We start from the raw sequence: 20,270 nt of genomic DNA on the forward strand, positions 1-20,270 counted from the left end.
GGTTTCTAAGTTTTAAAGAGAGAGATCCAATTCCTCCAGACTTCTCCACGGACTAATTGCTCAAAATAACCACAAACAAGTCTAAACTCCCGTTTGCAGTGGGGCGTTTCTGTCTGACAGGCCAGAAGCATTTCATCAGCGTGTACTAATTATAAATACGACCTTTGGGTTCGACCAGACCTAAACCAATACAAGCCCAGGTAGGCACTCCGCAGCCCGAGCCATTCGCCAAGCTCAGGATGGACAGCAGAGAAAGTGGCTGCGACTTCAGCCCCCCTGAGCCCCCTGACGCAGCTCCAGAGTGAGGATGAGGATGGTTGGTTGTACTGATGGTCAGCCCAACGCAGAGGGAGCCTAAGCCAGCTCACTCTTTTCCCTGTAATGCTTAGATTAATTATAAAATAAAGGAGGACGGCAGTCTGCATGCGCCAGCTGGAGTTTTCCAGGTCACAGAAACCATTTTGGCTAATGCAGGACCGAACCAGCCAGGCGTGCTGCAAAACCACGGCTCCTCATCGCGTGCACCAGGCTGGAAGCGCGAGCCATTGCCGTCGCCGCCGGAGTCTGCACGGGCACGCACCAGAGCCGGCTCCGCTCTCCCTGGCACCGCAGTCTGAATTCGAGCTTGGGAAAGCACTTCTGGTGCACAACCCCAAACCAAAAGCAGGCTCGATCCCGCACAGCCCTGCTGGGCAGAGCTTTTCTAAGCTCTCCCATTGGCAATCCCCTGCCTCAGTTTCCCCATCCCGATCGCAGAGACGTTTGGACCCTTGCTTTGGGGTCCACCGAGCTGGGCGGCACGAGTGCTTGCACCCGTCCGACGTGCCTGTGGACCAGCCGAGGTGGCCGAGGGAGGTGGCCACGGGCTGGCCGCGGGACCCCAGGGCCGTGGGATGTGCTGTCACACGCTGCGGCACCGAGCGGGACCTGCTGTTTGCGGAGGGCAGCCGGCAAATGCAACCACCCCCAGCGCCGTGTTTTCTCAGAGCGGAGGCAGCACCCTGGCGAGCCCAGCTAATGTGGGAGATTCTGCCAGCAGCTGCTATTGCTGAGGGGAAAAAAAAAATAAAATAAATAAAACCTGTGTCTAGTGCGTCCCTCCCTCCTGGGGCAAGCCAGGGTCTGTGCAGGGCTGGAGCCAGCTGTGCTGGCCATAGCCGGAGATTTATTCTCTTGTTAATGCCCCTGGGAACGCTGCTCCTGGTCTGGTTACGGCACCTGGCCACGACTGGGCACGGTGAACAAATCCCCCATTTATCCCCGAGGCGTCAGACCCCACAGGCGTGTGAACCCCGGGGGGAGGTCTGGACGTGGAGCTGAGCGAAGCCGGCTGTCGAGGCACCCACCTGGCTGACGCTGCAGCCCCCGGGGGTTTGACGTCACCGGCTGCCACCGAGGAGCGGAGCCCGGCCCTGGGGTGGCAGGGATGTCCCCGGAGGCAGGACCTTGCAGGGAAGCAGATTTTTGCATTTACCTGCTCTTGCAGCCATCAGTCAGTTCCAGGCTCTAGTGCTGCATTTTTGCAGCCCGGCTGCACCGTGGGCATCTGACGGCGATGCCCGACCGATGCTCACCGCCGGCAGGAGAGCACCCAGCTACTAAAAACTGGTATTTCATACATGGTCCATATTGGAGAGCTTCTCTGAGACTGAACAGCAGCAGCGGGGAGAGGGCTTATCCCAGGCAGCAGCCACCACCTCGGCCAAGGCTGAATACCCGGCTGAGCAGCGTCTTTCCAAACCAGCATCCGAAAGTTAGCACCCACCTCGCGTCCTGCTTCTCCCAGCAACACTCATTTCTCTGCTCATTGCTACAGCCCCTTTCAGCTGACCCTGTGAAAGTTAACGCGAGAAGGAGCAAGCACTGGGGACTCCAAGAGCAGAAAGAAACTTCATATTATTAATTACATGACACGGCAGCTCACAGCGGCACCTCGTGTCCCTGCTCTGGGTGAAGCCTCCAGCAATGCCTCCGGTGCTTTGTAAGCAACCGTGCAACTTCTTTTATTGCTCTGGAACATGCGGCTGCGTGCAGAGCCGAGTGGGATTCTGGAATATGATACTTGGGAGCGAGTAAAAGCCATGGAAAATCACCCTCCTTCTCTCATGCTGCAGGGGTTCAGCTGGGGGGGGGCGAGAGGAGCCCCAGGAAAGGCGCCTGGAGGCAGCCACTCCAGAAAGACGGAGACGGAACGCGGCAGGCGAGCAGTCGGCTCCAGGAGCCGTGCCTGGCACTGCAGGAAGGATTTACTCTGAGTTTTGGAAGGGGTATGGACACTTACGGTTCACGGCAGGAATCAGAAAGGGTCCATCCCTGGGAACACGCCTCTCCCCCCGAGTGGCCGAGCCACCCCTCCGGCCCCAGCACCGCTAAGGGGGCTTCAGTGACCAGAAACCCAGCAGGAGCCCGAGCCCTCCGGCACAGTAAAAACCATGGCTGGAAAAAAAAACCTATCAGCAAAATTACACTTTATTTTTTCGTTGTGGAATTTACTTTGATGTATTGTAACTTAAAAGGGTCTGAAAAAACCACATGCAAAAGGGTTTCTAAGTAGCAGCTAAAGTTTCTATTCCAGCATTACAAGCTACTCCAAATGATTTCCAAATTCCCAGCTATAAACTATTCAATAAACAAAGTTTTATCTTTAAACCCCCTCCACCCTACCCCAGTTAGTGCAGTGCAAAGGAAAAACCCGAGGAATTTACATATTATTTTCCAACATATCCCATTGTAATTTTGAATGATCTGCGATGAACTAAAATATATATACAATTTTCTCGCCATCATAAAAAAACATTTCCCTTTCTTATTCACAGATATATATTGTGGCAAATGGCTGAATTACTTACAAACAAAACAATCTTTATAACGAGTTACTTACAACAGTAAACACAAGACGGGGAGCTCTCGGAGGAAGGGGGGGTTTGGCAGGGCTGGGAGGGGAGCGCAGGCAGCAGCGGAGGTCGGGGCTCCCTTTGGGGCGCACGGGAGAGCCAGCGCCATGGTCCCCGGGGCAGAGCACGTGCCCTTCAGAGGGGATGCCCTCGCCGCCTTGCAACGTCAGCCACGTTAAACAGGAGGGTCGTGTAAGGCTTTAGGATCCGAGGCGTAACAGGAGCCATCTTGAGTTTGTCTCAGGTGTGTGCGTGCATCTCATTCCCCTTAAAAACCCCCTCATCCCCCTCTGGGCACCGGAGCGGGGCCCTTTGCTTTGCCCAGGAGGAGCAGGGCATTGCCAGCTTCCTGCTGCCTGCACCCCCAGGGTTCCCCTTGCAAACGGGACCCCTTGAGCGTCCCCCGAGCTGAGTGCCAAGGAGGTGGCCGGGAGAGGTTAGCACCAAACAGTACCGTGGGAAAGCCCCGAGCCCCCTCTGCGTCCCCGTCACCTCGCACAGCGAACCCCCCGTGGGTGCCCGCCCCGGGCAGACCCCAGCTGCATCCACCCCACCCCAGTCCAGTCCTCCCATAGCACCGAGAGCAGGAGCACTCACAGGGCTCCAGGAGCAACGGGCAGCAAAGCAGGGCAGCTCGGGGCTTGTCACTGAGCAACACCACGTAATTTCCAAGTTAGCATCTTCCCCTTCTCCTTGAGAGCCCCAAACCCTCCCATTTATCTCCTGGAGCAGGGCACTGCTGCTCCTTTGCAACAAGGGTTTGGATGCAGCCGTGGCACCCCCGTGCCAGGGACCGAGGGCATGGCCACCGCTCACCCACCCAACGCCAGCGCGTCCCAGACCCGTGCCTGCGTGATGCCCAGAGCCCGCACCAGGAACACGGTGCCCCACGGCAGGACCACCGCAAGTCCCAGGGGAACAACATCAGGGCATGGAAGCACCAGCACAAAATGCCACTTATTTAGAAAGGCTGGAGGGCATCTCCAGGGGCTTAGAAATTGGGTAAAGTTGTTCCCTGCCACACACCCACACACGTATTTGTTCATATTTGCACTTCAGATGGAAATTCTGGTGCTGAAGAGTGAAGCCAGTGCCCAGCAGCAGACGATGGCCAGGATCTCCACCCAGCAGCTCTGCCTCCCAACCACGGGGGCCACACTTTGGAAAGGACAGACTCGGACGGACGGTGCTCAGGACACAGCGGCGATGCCAAGACAGACGGACCTTTACTTGACAGCAGCAGCAGTAACAGCCTGGAGGAGGAAGAGCAGGGGCCACGCTCACAGCCCCCCAAAGTGCACACAGCTGGAGAAGAACAGATGCTTTCACAACTTAGCGAGAGACCTGGAGTTGATACCGTAGCCCTTACTCAGGTGGGTTCAGCGAGGTGGGACAGGTCACGGCTGCAAGAAAAATCCGCCTGGCTCGGGGGGTCCTGCCCGCAGGAGAACCAAGCTGGGAGCAAGGGTAGGACAGACCCACGGCCACCCGCTCCTGTCCACTCCTCTGCATCTACCAGATGCTGTGGTGGTCTCTAAAATGCTTGTGTCGCAAAGCACATCTCCAGTCCTGCAACGCATCGAGACCTCCTGCTCACCAGTGGGACCAGTTTGCACCCTGGGCTAACCCCTCCACCCGCAGCAAGACTGGTGGGACCGAAGTTGTTTGTAAAAAAAAAAAACAGTCTTGAGATGCCACATTGGCTCTTTTCCCTCCTGACCTGCAGGTCCTCTTCCAGCCTATGTCTGATGGTCACAACACGCTCCTGGCGTCAAAGCTGGCATCCTTCAGAGCTGAGCAATAGCCGCTTGCTCCTCCCAGGTCGGGTGTCCCCGCTCGGCCCCCTTGCCCCAGCCAAGGTGCCACAGCAGAGCTGCTGGGAGACTGCCCAAATCCTGACCCAGGAGCCCACCTGAGCAGCGCGCCAGGGATCTGCGTCCTCTCCTCGGGGCCAAGTCGCTCCCTCCCCTTAGAAACCCCCAAGTCCTCACCTTCGCACACCCGGGCACCAGCCCAGGCGCAAACCTTCAGCCTCACCCTCCCACCACCACCACCACCACCGCAGCAGGTTTTCAAACACCTTTAGTCAGGGGTTTGGAGGACCCCATCCTCCGGTGGGCACCAGCACAGAGTCTCTCAGCTCTGTCCATGCTGCGGAGCGCGGCTTTCCTGGGACTCTTCTGCAGCCGCTACACGAACGTTGTCCGACAGACCGGCCATCTTCTATACACGTAAGAGGAGCGAGGCGGGCAGCGGCCCCGGCACACGCGCGCACACACACACTGTACAGAGGAACGGATCGCTAAGGAGTCTGCGGGAGCAGTCCGGGAGGCGTCCGGCCGCGTCTCACGGGGAGCCGCAGGCGTCGGGACAAGTGTGCACGGTCTGCAGCGGCTCGCTCTGGGCGCTCGAGGACTTTCCATCAGACATCCCCGCAGTCATTGCACCCCCTCCTCTTCCACGTACGTCGAGGGAAACCAGCCAACCTGTCGGGGAAGCGGAGAGGTGAGCTGGAGACTGGGGAGCTGAAGGGGCCTCCTGCCCTGTCACCGTCCCCTGCCACCACGCGCCGTTCCCGGGGAGCCATCGTACGGTGCTGGATGCGCCCAGATCCCGATGCGCGGTGCTGACGGGGAGGCCGTGCAGCCGTGGCCCTAATTTGGGATGGAGCTAGCTGGAGAGTTGGGTGGAAAGGAACCTCATGAAGTTCAACAAGGGCAAGTGCAGGGTCCTGGGGAGGAACAACCCCATGCACCAGTACAGGCTGGGGCTGACCTGCTGGAGAGCAGCTCTGCAGAGAGGGACCTGGAGGTCCCGGTGGATGACAAATTGGCCATAAGCCAGCAGTGTGCCCTGGTTGCCAAAAAGGCCAATGGGACCCTGGGGTGCATCAGGAGGAGTGTGGCCAGCACGTCAAGGGAGGTTCTCCTCCCCCTCTACACTGCCCTGGTGAGGCCCCATCTGGAGTCCTGTGTCCAGTGCTGGGCTCCCCAGTTCAAGAAAGATGAGGAGCTACTGGAGAGAGTCCTGAGGAGGGCTACAAAGATGATGAGGGGACTGGAGCATCTCTCCTGTGAGGAAAGGCTGAGGGAGCTGGGCTTGTTCAGCCTGGAGAAGAGAAGGCTGAGAGGGGACCTTAGAAATGCTTATAAATATCTGCAGGGTGGGTGTCAGGAGGACGGGGCCAGACTCTTTCCAGTGGAGCCCACCGACAGGACAAGGGGCAACGGGCACAAACTGAAGCAGAGGAAGTTCCAGCTGAACGTGAGGAAGAACTTCTTCCCTCTGAGGGTGATGGAGCCCTGGAACAGGCTGCCCAGGGAGGTTGTAGACTCTTCTTCTCTGGAGATATTCAAGACCCGCCTGGACATGGTCCTGTGCAACCCTCTCAAGGTGACCCTGCTTCAGCAGGGGGGTTGGACTACAGGATCCACAGAGGTCCCTTCCAAACCCCACCATTCTGTGATTCTGTGAACTATACACTGTCTGGATGCACGAGTTGTCTGCAATAAGGGATCAGGGCACGAGGAATCTATCTCCGCTGCTACAAACTCAGTGGGACACCAGGTCAAGCCATCAGCCTGCTGCTTTTCCACGGGATGCCGAGCCTTTCACCTGCAGAGTCACTCCCTCACACATCTCCCACGTGCAGGTTTAAGGAAGGGCAGACCCAGACATCACCCGAGCTGGCATGTCCGCCTGCCCACTGCACGATCCCATCTGCCTGCATGCACCAGGCATCGCGTGTCACTGTCACACAGCACCGACGGGCAATGCAGCGGTGGCTCTTGTGAGATGACAGCCCATCCACGAGCCAGAAAAGACCACGAGGGAGTGGGACGTGTCCCCCCGCCCTTCGCTGTCCTGACAGCAGGCTGCGCTGGTTGAGAATGGGGAGGACCGAGGGCGCAGAAATGGGATGGGACATCATCCAGCTGCACTTACTCTTCCATTGGTTTCCCCCTTCCACCATCCCTGGTCCCCACCAATCCGGCTGTAGATCTTCACCACGTCGCCTTCTCGCAGCGAGAGCTCCCGCATGTCCCGCGCCGCGAAGTTGTATCGAGCCACCGCCGTCCCTATGACCCGTGGGGTGAACACTGCGAGGGGACAAAGCAGAGGGGGTCGGGAGCTGCCGCGCCGCGTGGGACCGGCCGAAGCCTGGGGAAAGCTTCGTGAGGTTCAACCTGGGTTTTCCATCGCGGCGCCGGCTCCCGTCGCAACGGCATGACCTGGAGCAGCTCGGACAGCAGGGCTGGCCTCATCCGAATTGCTCAGCCTCGCACAGGCACTGACTGGGGTGGTCGGGGTTAAACTGGATTCCTGCTGGGCTTTAAACAGCTCAGCGGGCTTGGAAGCCCCTCTCTGCTGACCAGGAGAGTCCAGGAGGGGCTTGGTGGGGATTTCTGGGGTGAGGGGCACTTTGGTGAGCAGGTGGTGAAAGAAAAGATTCATAGGGTCATTAAGAATTAAATCAAAGAAAAATCCTGTTCCATTATCAATATCAGGTGTGGCTGCTGCACAGCTCCCAGCACCTGATGGGACCACCTCGTCAAAACATTTCACAAATCAACTTGTATCTAAACTATTTCAAAAAATTGAGTTATTGGGATTGGATTCTCCTAGAGATGCTGAGCAAAACCTGTATGTTTTGCCAGGAGGAGGAACAAACTGTTAAACCAGTATCCTCCCTGCTCCTGTCCTTGCCAGTGAGCAGCCAGGGCCCTTGGAAACTTGGTCCCATTGCAGACCCAAAGTTGCAAAAGCACCCTGCAAACCCTAATGCTGATCAACAGCTTGTGATAAGAAGCGCGGCCCCGTGAGCCGTGCTGGGACCTGGCCTCTGCCAGCACAGCACGGATCTCCATCGCTTCAGGCAGGGGATGCTCAGGAAAGGCACGAGGAGGAGGAGGAGCAGCAGCAAGGGGGGAAGGCAGGGGCTGCGCTCAGCTTCCCTGCCCCAGTGTCCAGACAGGGGGGAAGGAGGGCTGGAGAGCAATGGTGGGAGGGATGGAATGGACAGAAAAGGAGAAAAAAGCACCTTCTCTGAAGTTTTCAAAAAAAGAAGGAAAAAAAAAAAGTAAATTTAAAAAACCCCACCCTGAAGAGACGTTGCGTTTCGGTGAAGCTGCCCTTTTTGTCCCAGGACTTTTGAGTATTAATTTTAAAAGTTTGCAAACCAAGGTTGAACGAAGTTTGAGGAAAAGCTTTGCCCAGGTTTTCAGCTCTCAGGATGGAAGGAGATGAGGATGGCGATGGAGACGGTCCAGACACACAACGTGCAATCACTGGAGGGCTCGTCCGTCCTTGCCAGGCAGCCCGGCTGGAGAACGGAGCGAGAATCACGGCAGCTTTGAACTCTGTCATCAGGAGCTTGCTCAGAGCCCACTGTTGCACAAATAACTTTCTGCAGTACTTTGTATGCAGCTAAAGGATCCCAAATTCCGTTCTAATATCCTGAAAAGTTAAATGTTCTTCCCAAACATGGCAGCAAGGAAAGCACACGTGGCCTTACCGCTGATTTTTCCCTGTCCAACCTAAAGTAAATGCTGCAAGGCAAAAGCTTACACGGGAAGACATGAACTGGCACAATTTTGCTCTGATCGCTGCCAGACAAGGAGGAAGGCACCAGTCTGTAACGCATTTAATCAATAGGGTTCGAAGGCCAGAGCACGGCTGCTGTCTCTGCAGGGAGGCTGTGCCACAAAACGCATTTGACAGCGCAGGTTCCCCTGCCAGGGGCTCCTGAGCAGCCTCAGACACCAGAGCTCAAAACCTGCCGGACAGTGAGAGGTTCTCCTTCTACAGAGAAGTGGTCTGGAAGACGGTGTGATGCCAATGCTCATTCGGTGAAACACACGGGATAAGCAGGTCGAGCTTGAAGTACATCATGAGATCCCAATGCACTAGATTCACTTTTTCGTTAATTTGAGCCCCCTTTCTCAAATAGTGACAACTCCATCTCCTCCCTGTCTTGATTTCGGGGAGGGGTAGGAGCATGTTTTGCTTCCAGCTAAGCCATGGTTAATTAACTTGTTTCCAGGCTTTGCCCCAGGGCAGCATTGGGGCCCCCCTGAACTGCCTGCGGGTGATGGAGGGACAGCGGGGACCCCACCGGTCCCCCCGGCGATGGCTTTCAAGCTGGGGATGCTGCAGCCTGGGGAAGGCGGCAGGGCTCTCTGGCACTGGTACCTGACCAGAAGGGACTGGAGGAGCTCTGAGAAGAAAAGTTGAGGCCCTGAGGACTGAGAAAAGAAAAGTTGTAGGAAGCGCAGGAGGCTGCAAAGAGGTTAGAGAGAAACAGAAAGAGGCAGAACACGCATTAAAAAGGAAATAAATAAAAAAGAAATTATAATGCACAACGCTTTAAAAGCCGACAGAGAAATACAGGGCAAAGCACACAGCAGGTCTTGCGCAGGGGCTCGGAGCTGGGACAAGCAGCGGCAGGTCTGTCCACAGCCCCACAGCCAGTGTGTGGGCCCAAAAGTCATCCTAGGGTCGTGTTTTATTGGAAAAGATATTCGATCAATATTTAAAAACCACCTTATTTTAGTATTCTTTTTAAAATATACCATGGAAAAGTTTTTTAAAAATGCATTTTTTCCCCACAAAGTAGTTATTTCTGTACTCAGGCTTTTAGACAAAATGGAACATTTTGCACCAACGCACATTTTGCTTTCCATTTTGATTTTTTTCATTTTATTTTTTTTTTATTTTAGGCACAGACTTACCATTTCTACCATCGTCTCCATTAAAGGAGTCCCACTGGGATTCAAACCATCCCAAGTGACACTGGAACTGGATCCATTAAAACACAGGCACAAAAACTCCGGCGGGCAGGCAAAGCACTCTATATCCCGCTTACAGCACCGCATCTCCGCTCGCTACCCGCAGCCGGACAGGCTGTCCCTGCAGCCGCAGCTCCTCTCCCGGCAGCACCGGGGGTGACCAACCACCGCCGAGCCCAGGGTGCGAAACCGCAGGAGGGAAACCAGCCTTCAGCAAAACCCCCAGCAAACGCTCTCCCTGGGAGGCTGCACCCGCTCGCTGCGCAGCTCGGCCGGACCCCTCAACCCCGCCACCTCCTCGAGACCTGTCCTTGAAACGCCATGGGCCGAGCAGGAGACTCATTTGCAAATTAGAAGCCTCAAGCTCTACAGCAAAGCTATAAATCCCTTCATCCAGACGATGCTCCTACACCTTGCTGAAAGGGTGGGATTTTCCATCAGGGGTTTAACAGCGCCTGCTCACGAGGATGAGCTGGGTTTTACCTGGAGAGCGGGTGAAGGTCCTGGAGGTAGAGCGCTCCCGAGATTTATAGGGGTATTTCAGCGTTGTGTCCAGCTGCTTGAAGCTCTCCTTCAGCGAGTGACTCTGGTAGTACTCGACCAGCTCCTGGGAAGGACGGAGAGGCACCCATCAACACGAGGAAGAACTTCACTTTGAGGGTGACGGAGCCCTGGCCCAGGCTGCCCAGGGAGGCTGTGGAGTCTCCTTCTCTGGAGATATTCAAGACCCGCCTGGACAAGGTCCTGTGCAGCCTGCTCTGGGTGACCCTGCTTCGGCAAGGGGTTGGACTGGGTGACCCACAGAGGTCCCATCCAACCCCTAACATTCTGTGATTCTGTGATCTGTCTCTGCCGTCCTTTGCATGACTTGCAGCGACTGTGTGTACAGTCAAAGGGGCTACAAAAACCTACCAGCAAGCTTTCAAACTTCTTGGCTTCTGTGATGTGAATCCAGTTGTCCTTCTCCACCACCTTGATGTGCTTCACCTCCTCGTTGAACCTGCAAAAGGTAGCAAAGGCACTCAAAGAAATGTAGCCGCATGCTCCAGCCCCGTCTCTGTGTGTGAGTAATACTAGATTACTAAATGAAGTATTACTCACTTAATACTGATGGCAAAGCGCTCGGCCTCGGCCGGCCGCTCCCGGATCAGGTAGGTGCCGCTGACGTGAGACTTGAGCAGGTTGTCTGTCTGCTGCCGCTCCATGTTCCCTGCGAACCTGAGCCCAGACATCAATTAATCAAATTAAATAACTAAAAATGAATACATATCTTTAAAATAGGCATTTTTTAGACAAAAAGATACATTGTTTTTTAAAGGCATGAAGGTTGGGTAAGTAGAGAACCAGGTCTCCTCCAAAACTTCATGAGCAGAAAGGAAAGCACCCAGAGATACGCAAGCTGCAGCTCAGCCACTGAACAGAGGGCGAGAGATCCAGGGTGCTACCTCTTCCCTTTGAAGTCATCTTCTGTTTCCAGGGCACCTAGAAAATCCCACTAATTGGGAATCAGTCCCCACATAAATGAGGCTTCAGTGAGAGCTGGGAAATGGGAATAATTTAAATGTGTGAATTTGCAAACCTGGCTGGAAGGAGCAGGAGGCAAGCCAACCGCAGCCTCTCCCACCAAGGCAGGAATTGCTTCCTTCCTCCCAGAGTGGTCTTCAGGGCACAGAAAACGGGAAGAGAAACCAGCATCTCTCCTTTTGCCTCTGACCCCCTTCATCAGCGAAGAAATCCCCTCTGATGCTGCGAGGGCTGCACCGGGTTTCCACACCCAAACGCTGCTGCAGCGGCTGCCCCGCGGCCGCGGGGGGAGGTGGGATGCAAAGCATTGCTAACCTGCACCCACAACTCATCATCAGAGTGGATTCCTGACAAAGTAACCACGAAAAGGCAAAGCCGATCGCCGTTTATGGCCAGCGAAAGGCCACTGCCCCGCGGCCGGCAGGGCAACTCACCATGGGTACACCGTGTAGTCGATCTCCCGCGAGGGCGGCCGGCTGCTGGGGGGCTGCAAAGAGAGCGTGGCTTATTACCGCGGAGCCAGCGTCTCGTCAGGCTGCAGACCACGCGCGAGGTGCTCCTCTCCACGGGAGGGCTTGCGTCTGCCGAGCCGTCGCTGAATTATTGGCTTCGGCGGTGGAGGGCAGTGTTGGAGCTCAGCATTTCTCTCCCAGCCTCCCAGCTGTGATAAGCGCGCTGCATTTTTTCATTTAGTTGAATGTTTTTTAATTGGGAAGCAGCTGACAGCATTGCACAAGATTGTAAAAAACCCCAAAAGTGCAGTTTTCCTGTACTGTGGCTGATCTCAAGCGCTCTGCTCCCGAGCCAGCACCGCGGAGGAGGAATGGGGTCCAGACCCGGTCACGCCAACCCAGCCTTGGGAACAGGGCCCAGACCAACCTGACCAGACATTTGCAACCATGGGAGGATGCACCCAATTCCTCACTAGTTCACCCACAGTAAAATGGCTCATTCAAGGTCTGGGGACTTACTGAAGGAGCAAGGTCTCAAGCAGCAGGCTTAGAAGAGTGACAGGCACAGCCGGAGCGGCACCTCCCATGACAGCCCCAGCGCCCGTCCCCACATTCCCACAGCACCCAGTGTGCCCCCAGCTCCATCTCTGCTTTGGCACTCACCCTCGCATCAACCGGGCAGGGCTTTACCGACGAGCTGGGAAAATAACCCGACTTCTTCGTCTGCAGCAGCCGCCCCTGCAAAGCCAAGCCGGGTATCAGACTGGGACATGCAACGTTACTGCTGCACAGGGATGGGGACGGTCACCGCTGCAGCTCCCGGGCTCCGGGAGATCCCACAGATAAAAGGGATGATGCAGAAGTCACTGGTTTAAAGCTGCCTGGGAGTTTCCCAAAGGGAATCGCTCTCACCTCCCACCACGGCGAGTCGGGGTCCCCCCGCAGCAGCTCAATCACGTCCCCAATTTGAAACGTCAGCACCGGCTTCCCCGGGGGGGCTGGGTTTCCGTGGTAATTCTGAACCGCCACCATTTTAGGACCTGGAACAGATGCAAAACAGTTTCATCACCTAGACCCTGCTAAAAAGAAGCAAAACAAAAATACCGCTCCTGAAGCCTGTTGTTCCTCATCCTGTGAACGACAACTGCAGTGGCAGGCAGGATTTGGGGGCAGAAAGCAGAAGGAACGGTGCCCACAGAGAATGGTCTTGGCTCCTGCAGTTACGTGGAAGGCTGAGTCCACTGAGCAAAAATAAATTCATGCAGGACAGAGCCAAGCCAAAGCTCTGACTCCCAGCCCTGAACTTGGACTTGAACCTCGCCGTGGCAGACAGGCTCTTGTTCGGCGATGCCTGGCTGGCACCAAACCCCGCCGGGCTCAGTGGTGACACCCGCGACTGCCAAAGGGACCAGAGAACTCCTGGCTTCCACTGAATTCCAGCCAGAGCTGGCACCCAAACGCCCCTGAAGCTCGCAGCCAAAGTCCAGTAGTTTTCCAAACATCTGCACATTAAATAAGCCTCCCCAACTGCACTAAAACCACAGTGTTTATCTTCAAAATGCTTCCCCACCTCTGCCTCTCCCCACCCAGCGAGAGCACTCTGTGCTTTCTTTTTTTAACCACCGATTCGATTCAGGTTTCTTTTTGCCAGGCTTGGCTCTCCTTTCATCCGAAAAAGCAGAAAGACAAATTGTTCCTTCTCCTTCACGCCAGAGCACGGGTAGGGCAGGCCCAGCACTCTGCCAAGGCTAGTTTTGAGCAAAGGAAAATACAAAAATACCGTGGTAACCATCGTGACCAATGGCCCCATCAGAGGGCAGCGCCTGGAGCCCCGCGTCCCTGCAGCACAGGGGACACGCGCCGGCAGGACGCTGCTCCCCATCGGCAGCAACCCTCCCTGCCACCACACGCCTGGTCTGCTTCGAGGGACCATCTGGCACCAGGGAATTCGCCGGGCTCTCCTCGGTTACCGGTGCAACGTGCCAAAGCTTTACCCTCCTGGCAGAGCAGACCCAGGCACACGAATGCACCCAAGGGTGCTGGAGGCTGCAGCGGGCAAGGGCTGAGCCCAGCGAGGAGCCGGGTCCTGCTGCAGGAGACCCAACCTCCTGCTTTGGGGAGCAGGGACAGGAGAGAGCTCAGAGCCCCAGCTCTTGCTGTGAGGGCAGCACAGGACTCTTCTGCAGCTACCAATGCTCGTTTTTGGTTTTTGGAAGGCGCTTCCCCCTCCCACATGCTCAGTGGTGGGGACGCCTGCAGCCACAATGAAGATGCTGTCTCTACTTGCCCTCCTGTAATACAGTCATGCCCTTACCAGGTCCAGCACTCAGCGAATCCTGCAAAGAGAGAGGAAAATGTCTCCATGAGGACACACCGGTCTCGGCTCCCTCCATGAGCACCCACCTGAAGCCACCCGGACAAGAAACCCTCTCGTGAAACCTCCCTGGCACCTGGTGCTCATCCCAGCTGGGTGCTGGCACCTCCCAAGGGTCATGCTGCTGCACAAACTGGGCCAGTTTTAGGTTGGAGGAAAGGTCATCGGTCTCCAGTCCTTCCCCCCAGGTTAGCGGGACCCCCATGAGGCCGGTGCTGGCTCTTCCCACCAGCTGCCCACCCCTAGACGGGCAAGGACGCAGGCTCTGCTGAAGGCAGAGGGGAATGGGGGAAAAGGGCCATCAAAAGACGTACCTGGTCTGCTGAAGAACCTGCAGGAGAAATGTTGAAATAAGTGGTTAATTTAACAGGCAACAAACCCCATTTTCTGTTTCTTTTGATGCCGTGACTATCAATAAACCGGCATCCGTGCTCGAACTTGATGGAGGAAGCACAAAGCAGAGGCTGGGCTCACTCCAGTCATCGCTCTGCTCCGGGTGGGCAAGACCTGGGGAGGGACTGGAGCCCGACAAGGATGTTTTCTGACTTGCACAAGGTTCTGTAATCCTGTTTCTTAGACCCTCCACTCTGCACCCAAACCATCCCCAAAGCCACCTCGTGACAGTCCCCTGCACCGAGCACTGCCAGGGCTCTGATCTGGGGGAGCAGGGGCGCGTCACAGGTTCTCCCAATTTACACCAAGGACACAAATTTTTGCTGTGCTACAGGGTATTTGGGATGCGGAGAGAGGCCTCTCCTTCTCACTAGAAACACGATCCCTGTCATGGACCCTCCTGCTTTCACAAACCAACACCTTCTGATGAAGATCTCAGCATCCCTCTTCAGCCCCACGTGGTTCACAGAGCCACACACGGGATTCAGCTCTTTGCTTGGGGGGGGTGTTGGTTTGTCTGTTTGTTTTTTAAACCACGAGCCATTGTGAATTACGGCCCTGGGCGGTGGGTGGGAGCACATACGTATTTTGCTATGCATTAACAAACACCAGTGCTTTACAGCTCGAATCTTTCAGACCATTCCCATGCATTCACCTCCTTGGCACAAGCTGCTCACGATGTGCGAAAACTCACCGATCTTGCAGGGAGGAATGACCTCCAAGCATTCCTTATGGGCACCCGCTCCACATTTGGGGCACAGATAGCCCTGGTAGAAGGTTCCTCTGTGCAAAACAGAAGTCAGAAAGTCCTAAATCAGCCCCAGCTTTGAGATTTTCTTTCCATGTTTTAACGCAGATGCAGAAAAGCTGGATGGATGTGGCTCACCTCAGGAACATCCTGCAGGCTTTGCAGTTGGTCGTCTTTTCAAATGTGTACATCTGAAAGCTATGGTGATTTGCATTGGCTTTCTCTGGCTTTATGTTGGACCTAAGGGAAAGGACCTGGGGGTTATCGACCTGTCCCTGAGAGTCATGCTGCACTCGTGACCCGTCACAGCAGCTGCTGTTTGCATTTCAGTCAAAGTTTGGAAACCACAAGGACAGATATGCAATCAAGTGTGAAAGCAGACTCAGGGCCTGCCTGTGCAGAGAGGATTCTGCTCATCAACCTTGCCCTGGGACAACATTCACATATTTGGCCCTTGCCTGAGTCAATCAACAGCCCAGACCCACCAGCGTGGAGCCAACCCCTGCTTTGCCCAGGACCAGCTCCCTGCAGCAGCAGCCCTTCTCCCGCAATGCCTTCCTCCAGCCCCAGCCTGGTGCCTCATGCGTGGCCTGACACCACGGCACGGTGTTATTTCAGATAGGCATCACCCGTGCATTGGTGCAGATGTGCAGGGTAGATGATTTTGTGCTGGACCCAAGCTCCCTTTGCACAGGGACCCATCCAGCAAGCCCACGTGAGTGTCTCCATCACAGGCTTTGCCATCGGAGGTGGTGTCCAGTGAGCTGCTGGTCCAAGATGCTGTCCCCCCACGTGTGGTGACTGCACACCAGGGTCTGAGCAGCTGCTCGTGCTCACATGGCCATTTCAAACTGCTCCATCCACTTCCTCTTCATCTCCTCCGTCTTGCAGAAGAACTGGAAGCCCTGCTTCCCCTGAAGGTGAATTAGGTAGAAGCCGTATGACCACTGCAAGAGAGAACGAGAGCGCTGGTCAGACTGCTGTGCTCCCAACAGCTGAGAAGCAAAATGCACCGCGCTTTATTCATGCATCTTAATAACTGCTCTGAGTGCCTGCCCCTGTCCCTGCTTCTGCAGGACTGCTGAACCTCGGCAAAGGTAACAGCAGGGAAGGAGGAAGAAGAGCTCCCTGTTTTTCTAACACATCACAACTAACGATGCCTGAATCAGCTCGGCACTGTGCACTAGGGCCAGATAGGATTATATGGTGGCAGATGAGAGAACCCAGATTTTTCTGCTCCAGTGGGTCCTCCCCAGTCATTATATCTCTCCCTGACAGCAACTGACAGCCCAGGAGGAGCACCTGACCTGCCCACTGCACATATGCTCTGCCTGTCTCATTACAACACTGCACAGAAAAACACGAGAGAAAATTGTGTGCTTTGCTTACCATTTTTCCATGAGACTGGAAAGCATAGGAGAGCAAAGTAGAAATATATTTCATTAAAACACAAAGCTAGGAGCATTTCTTCAGCATCCAAGTGGCAAAATTTGCTATTTAACCCAAATATCACTTATCCCATCTGTACAATGCTTCTTCCCATTTCATGTAAGTGGATTAAGCTAATGGGTCTGCTAAACCGATAGCTGGGATGTCTTCCTTCACGGCTGCAGACTAAGCCTCAAACCTCTGGCAAAATGATGGTCCCTCAGTGGCAACCGTGCCTCAAGAGTCGATTTTGGCAGGCTGGACTGCAATGCTCACGCTGCCCTTCCCGGCTCCTCCACCCCGCGACTCGTGGGAGCAAGAGCATCCAGACGGACCTTCCCTCCCTGCCCTCCTCTCCGCCCCGCTGCCGGTCCCTCGCTGCTGGCCAGCCAGAAAGCAGGGAGCAGCTTCCTCTCCCCTACCTCCAATCATCCCAGCCTCTTCAGGGCGGTTTTGCACAGAGAGAGGCCAAGGATCAAGCCCAGCCCCACGTTAATAAACACTTCCCAAGTCTCTGTAAGGCTGCCCTGAAAGCTGAGCATTTATTTGCCAGCTTTTTGCAAGCTCTGTTTCTATTTTAAAAGGCTGATGGGAGCGTACTACCCAAGGGCTGGCCCAAACAGCTCCAAACTGCTCTGTAGCAGCGCTAACCCCCGGTCCACCTACCTTCTTAATGTCCTTGTTGTTCATAGGGTCGTCTGTCATCTTGTGGAAGAGCAGCTCAATAATTTCTTTCAGCTCATAATTGTATCCTTTCCTTTTGCAGACGATCACCACTTTATCGAATAAAAATAAATACCTGCCCAAAGAAAGCAAATGAACAAGCAACCCAGTCAAACATCTCATTAAAGTCCCCATTCAAGGGGAATCATTTGGAAACTCTGCAGAGCTTCCCAGCCAGCACGGCTCAAGGCTCTAACCGTGCTGTAATTTCACATCGGTGGTGATTTCTGTCAGTGCAACTCCAGGCAATCACTGAATAAATGAGGACAAGGGGATATGCCACAAGAAGGCATATTTCGTTTGGGAAAACGTCTGAGCGCCGCTGCTCACTCACCTGTCCTGCTTGGTGTGGTTGACTATGGAGCGGACCTTCAGCTCGCCGTCGATCTTCGGCCTCCCAAACTCCTCCAGCTTCACTTGCTGCAGAAAGGAAAGCCGGGCTGAGATCTGCAGCTGGGGCTGGGACAATGCTTCGGAGAGGTGGAACCCCAAACCTGCCTGGATCGCATGGTGTGCCGGAGGCATCACCCCCAGCCCTGCCTCGAGCTGCTGAAGCTCCTGGGAACAGCATCGCCTTCACCAAGGCATGGCCCTGGCATCAGGAATGGGACCACGGGAGACCCCCGGAGCTCCAGCATCAGCATCCCAGGGCAAGGCTCAGGAGTCACAGCATTTCTGCAAGGTTTGGGATCCAGAAAGCAAACCTTCCCCCAAACAATCTGCATTTCCAGGGGTTTCTACAAAACCAGAACCAGGGCTCTTGTCTTTTTGGTTCATCCTGAAGCAAGACTGGAGATTTTAGGGGGCCTGGCACCTGACCCCAGGGTTCAGTCAGTTTGTCTTTCAGCCCAAACGCCCTTGCAAACATTGCTTGGTGCAGCACGGCCACCGAGTCATGGGAATCGGTCCCCTTAACAGATCTTACAGGAAAAAAATTATTGTGAAGCATCACCGCTGGTCAGGAAAATAAATATTTCACACAGCTGTGTGTATAGTCCATAATTATTTCCTTGCCATGCCACGTGGGCTCTGTATACATAACACCAACCACTCCACAGCATCCCGCCCGGCGCAACAAAAGGAAACACCGAGTAGAACATGCGTGGGATTGATCTGCAGACAGGAGTGACTGCTTTGCTAACATCTCCTCTCCCGCATGTCAGACCTGCTCTCTGGCTGCTGGCAAGGAGGAGAAGTGGCTGCCTAATGTCCCCATTTACATTCCCATTTCTACTGATCGTTTGCACAGATCAGGATTATCATGACTGCTTCAATCAAAATCCATAAGCCACAATGGTCCATATCCCACCACAGAATTTTTGCAGGTTTCTCTTGAAAATTGAGGGTTTTGTCTCTGTCTGTTCAATAACCATCAGTTAAAAGTTCATTGTTTTCAAATGAAGTCAAGTCTTAAAGCCCCCAAATCCAGGACCCCCCCGGGAAGCACTTGGGGTGGGCATCTCCCTCCACCAGCCCTTCTGAAGCATCTCAGGTGTCAGCCCCCAGATCGCATTCCCCCAGCGCAAAGCCTGACAGCAGAGCAGCTGCGCCCACCGCTGACCAGCCCTCCCCTCAAACCCCCCGGCAAATGGGGGAAAAAGCTCGTTAGCTTGAAGCTCTGCCACTGAACATCAAATTAATGGGCTTGTTCGGGGCTAGAGTGAGTGATGGGTTGCGCAGGATGGGCTGATGCACAGTAATGGCACCAAGTGTTTGCTGCCTCTGGAGTCTGGAGGATGAGATACGAGATTCTCCTTAAAATATCTGGTTGAGATTTTTGGGATTAGGCGCATATTGTATGTGCCTTTCTCCTCCAAATGGGCCTTGGGACACTTTCAGTTGTTCTGAACTCTTACCAGCAAAAGAAAACCCACTTTAATTGGCAGACAGAGAGCTGATTTGAGGAATTCTTGGGTCCCCCTATACTAATAACATGAGAAAAAGCTGGAGACACATTTTCAGTGTAACACCACCCAGAGAAATCACTCTCCATCACAGCCAAATCAGTTCTGTAATGTAGCAACCACTTCTGGACTGTCAGCAAAAACACTGTCAACGTCCCCTGAACACACAGGGACCTTTCTCAGGTAGCACATCAAATTCACTAGCAGACACACAGAAAAAGCAAATATATTAATAATAATAATCAAATTAAAGTAGGGAACAAGAGGATTTTCCAACTTACCAGATTTTCTATAGAGCTCTGAAATTCACTTATTTTCTTTAAAGTCTCTTTGTCCCTCTTTACTTCATTTATGTACATGGCCAAGTCCTTAAAAGAAAGGAGAATACTGATTTTTATTTTCCAGATGAAACTGGTACCTTACCAAAGCAGAAAATACACGGCCCCTGCTCCCGAAGCCGCACTCCCCTCCATCCCCAGGACTCAGACCAGGAGCCCGGTCCACGGAGCACAGGATTTTCGTGCTCGCACTGCTGAACCAGGCAGGTGCTGCACTTTTTATCCTTTCCCAGAAGAGGGCAACGCATGAACCCAGTGCAGCACAGCAAACCCGACCCGTGGCTTCTACCTGGCGAGAGCCGGGGCGAGCAGCCAGGCACCCCCGCCTCGGCAGCAACCTTCCCTCCCAGCTCTCCTCACCATAATTCCCTTCTTACCCCCGAGATAAAAAAGCTGCGAGCCAGTCTCCGCTGTCAAAACATCCATGTCTGTAAAATAACCGCCCTGGACACCCGGCTGCACGGTAGCTGTGAACAGCACTTGACCTGGCTCTGCCCCGCTTGCTTCCAGCTGACCTCCCTGGGTGCTCCGGATGCACCCGAGCTGGTGCCAGCGCTGGGATGCCCTCACTCCGTCCTTCCTGGGGACACCCCGCGAGAGCATCCCCATCTCCAGCACCTCTGGGCTTCCGACATCTCCCACCACACAAAGGCTGTGTTGCAAAATAGGGAGATACTTGATGGAGCTTGTTCTGCCCGGAAAAA

At 54.6% G+C, this 20,270-nt stretch overlaps 1 protein-coding gene across 2 annotated transcripts in view; it reads right to left on the minus strand.

The window, feature by feature from the left end:
• Positions 1 to 2,453: 2,453 nt before the first annotated feature.
• Positions 2,454 to 20,270, minus strand: part of VAV2 (vav guanine nucleotide exchange factor 2) — a 152,760-nt gene continuing 134,943 nt past the window's right edge. The window contains exons 12-28 of one of the 2 annotated variants that reach the window (XM_075439113.1): positions 19,510 to 19,596; positions 17,659 to 17,744; positions 17,268 to 17,400; positions 16,011 to 16,120; positions 15,312 to 15,413; positions 15,120 to 15,208; positions 14,347 to 14,363; positions 13,973 to 13,994; positions 12,571 to 12,698; positions 12,322 to 12,396; positions 11,641 to 11,693; positions 10,784 to 10,900; positions 10,595 to 10,682; positions 10,166 to 10,289; positions 9,087 to 9,173; positions 6,840 to 6,994; positions 2,454 to 5,380 (exon numbers count right to left, since the gene is read on the minus strand). In XM_075439113.1, coding sequence (XP_075295228.1) covers positions 5,333 to 5,380; positions 6,840 to 6,994; positions 9,087 to 9,173; positions 10,166 to 10,289; positions 10,595 to 10,682; positions 10,784 to 10,900; positions 11,641 to 11,693; positions 12,322 to 12,396; positions 12,571 to 12,698; positions 13,973 to 13,994; positions 14,347 to 14,363; positions 15,120 to 15,208; positions 15,312 to 15,413; positions 16,011 to 16,120; positions 17,268 to 17,400; positions 17,659 to 17,744; positions 19,510 to 19,596 — 1,521 coding nt within the window. In that variant the 3' untranslated portion in view covers positions 2,454 to 5,332. The remainder of the gene's footprint in view (positions 5,381 to 6,839; positions 6,995 to 9,086; positions 9,174 to 10,165; positions 10,290 to 10,594; positions 10,683 to 10,783; positions 10,901 to 11,640; positions 11,694 to 12,321; positions 12,397 to 12,570; positions 12,699 to 13,972; positions 13,995 to 14,346; positions 14,364 to 15,119; positions 15,209 to 15,311; positions 15,414 to 16,010; positions 16,121 to 17,267; positions 17,401 to 17,658; positions 17,745 to 19,509; positions 19,597 to 20,270) is intronic. The other variant, XM_075439114.1, reaches the window with a different exon arrangement.

The sequence above is a fragment of the Opisthocomus hoazin genome, chromosome 19 (genome assembly GCF_030867145.1).
Source record: "Opisthocomus hoazin isolate bOpiHoa1 chromosome 19, bOpiHoa1.hap1, whole genome shotgun sequence".
Taxonomy (NCBI): Eukaryota; Metazoa; Chordata; class Aves; order Opisthocomiformes; family Opisthocomidae; genus Opisthocomus; species Opisthocomus hoazin.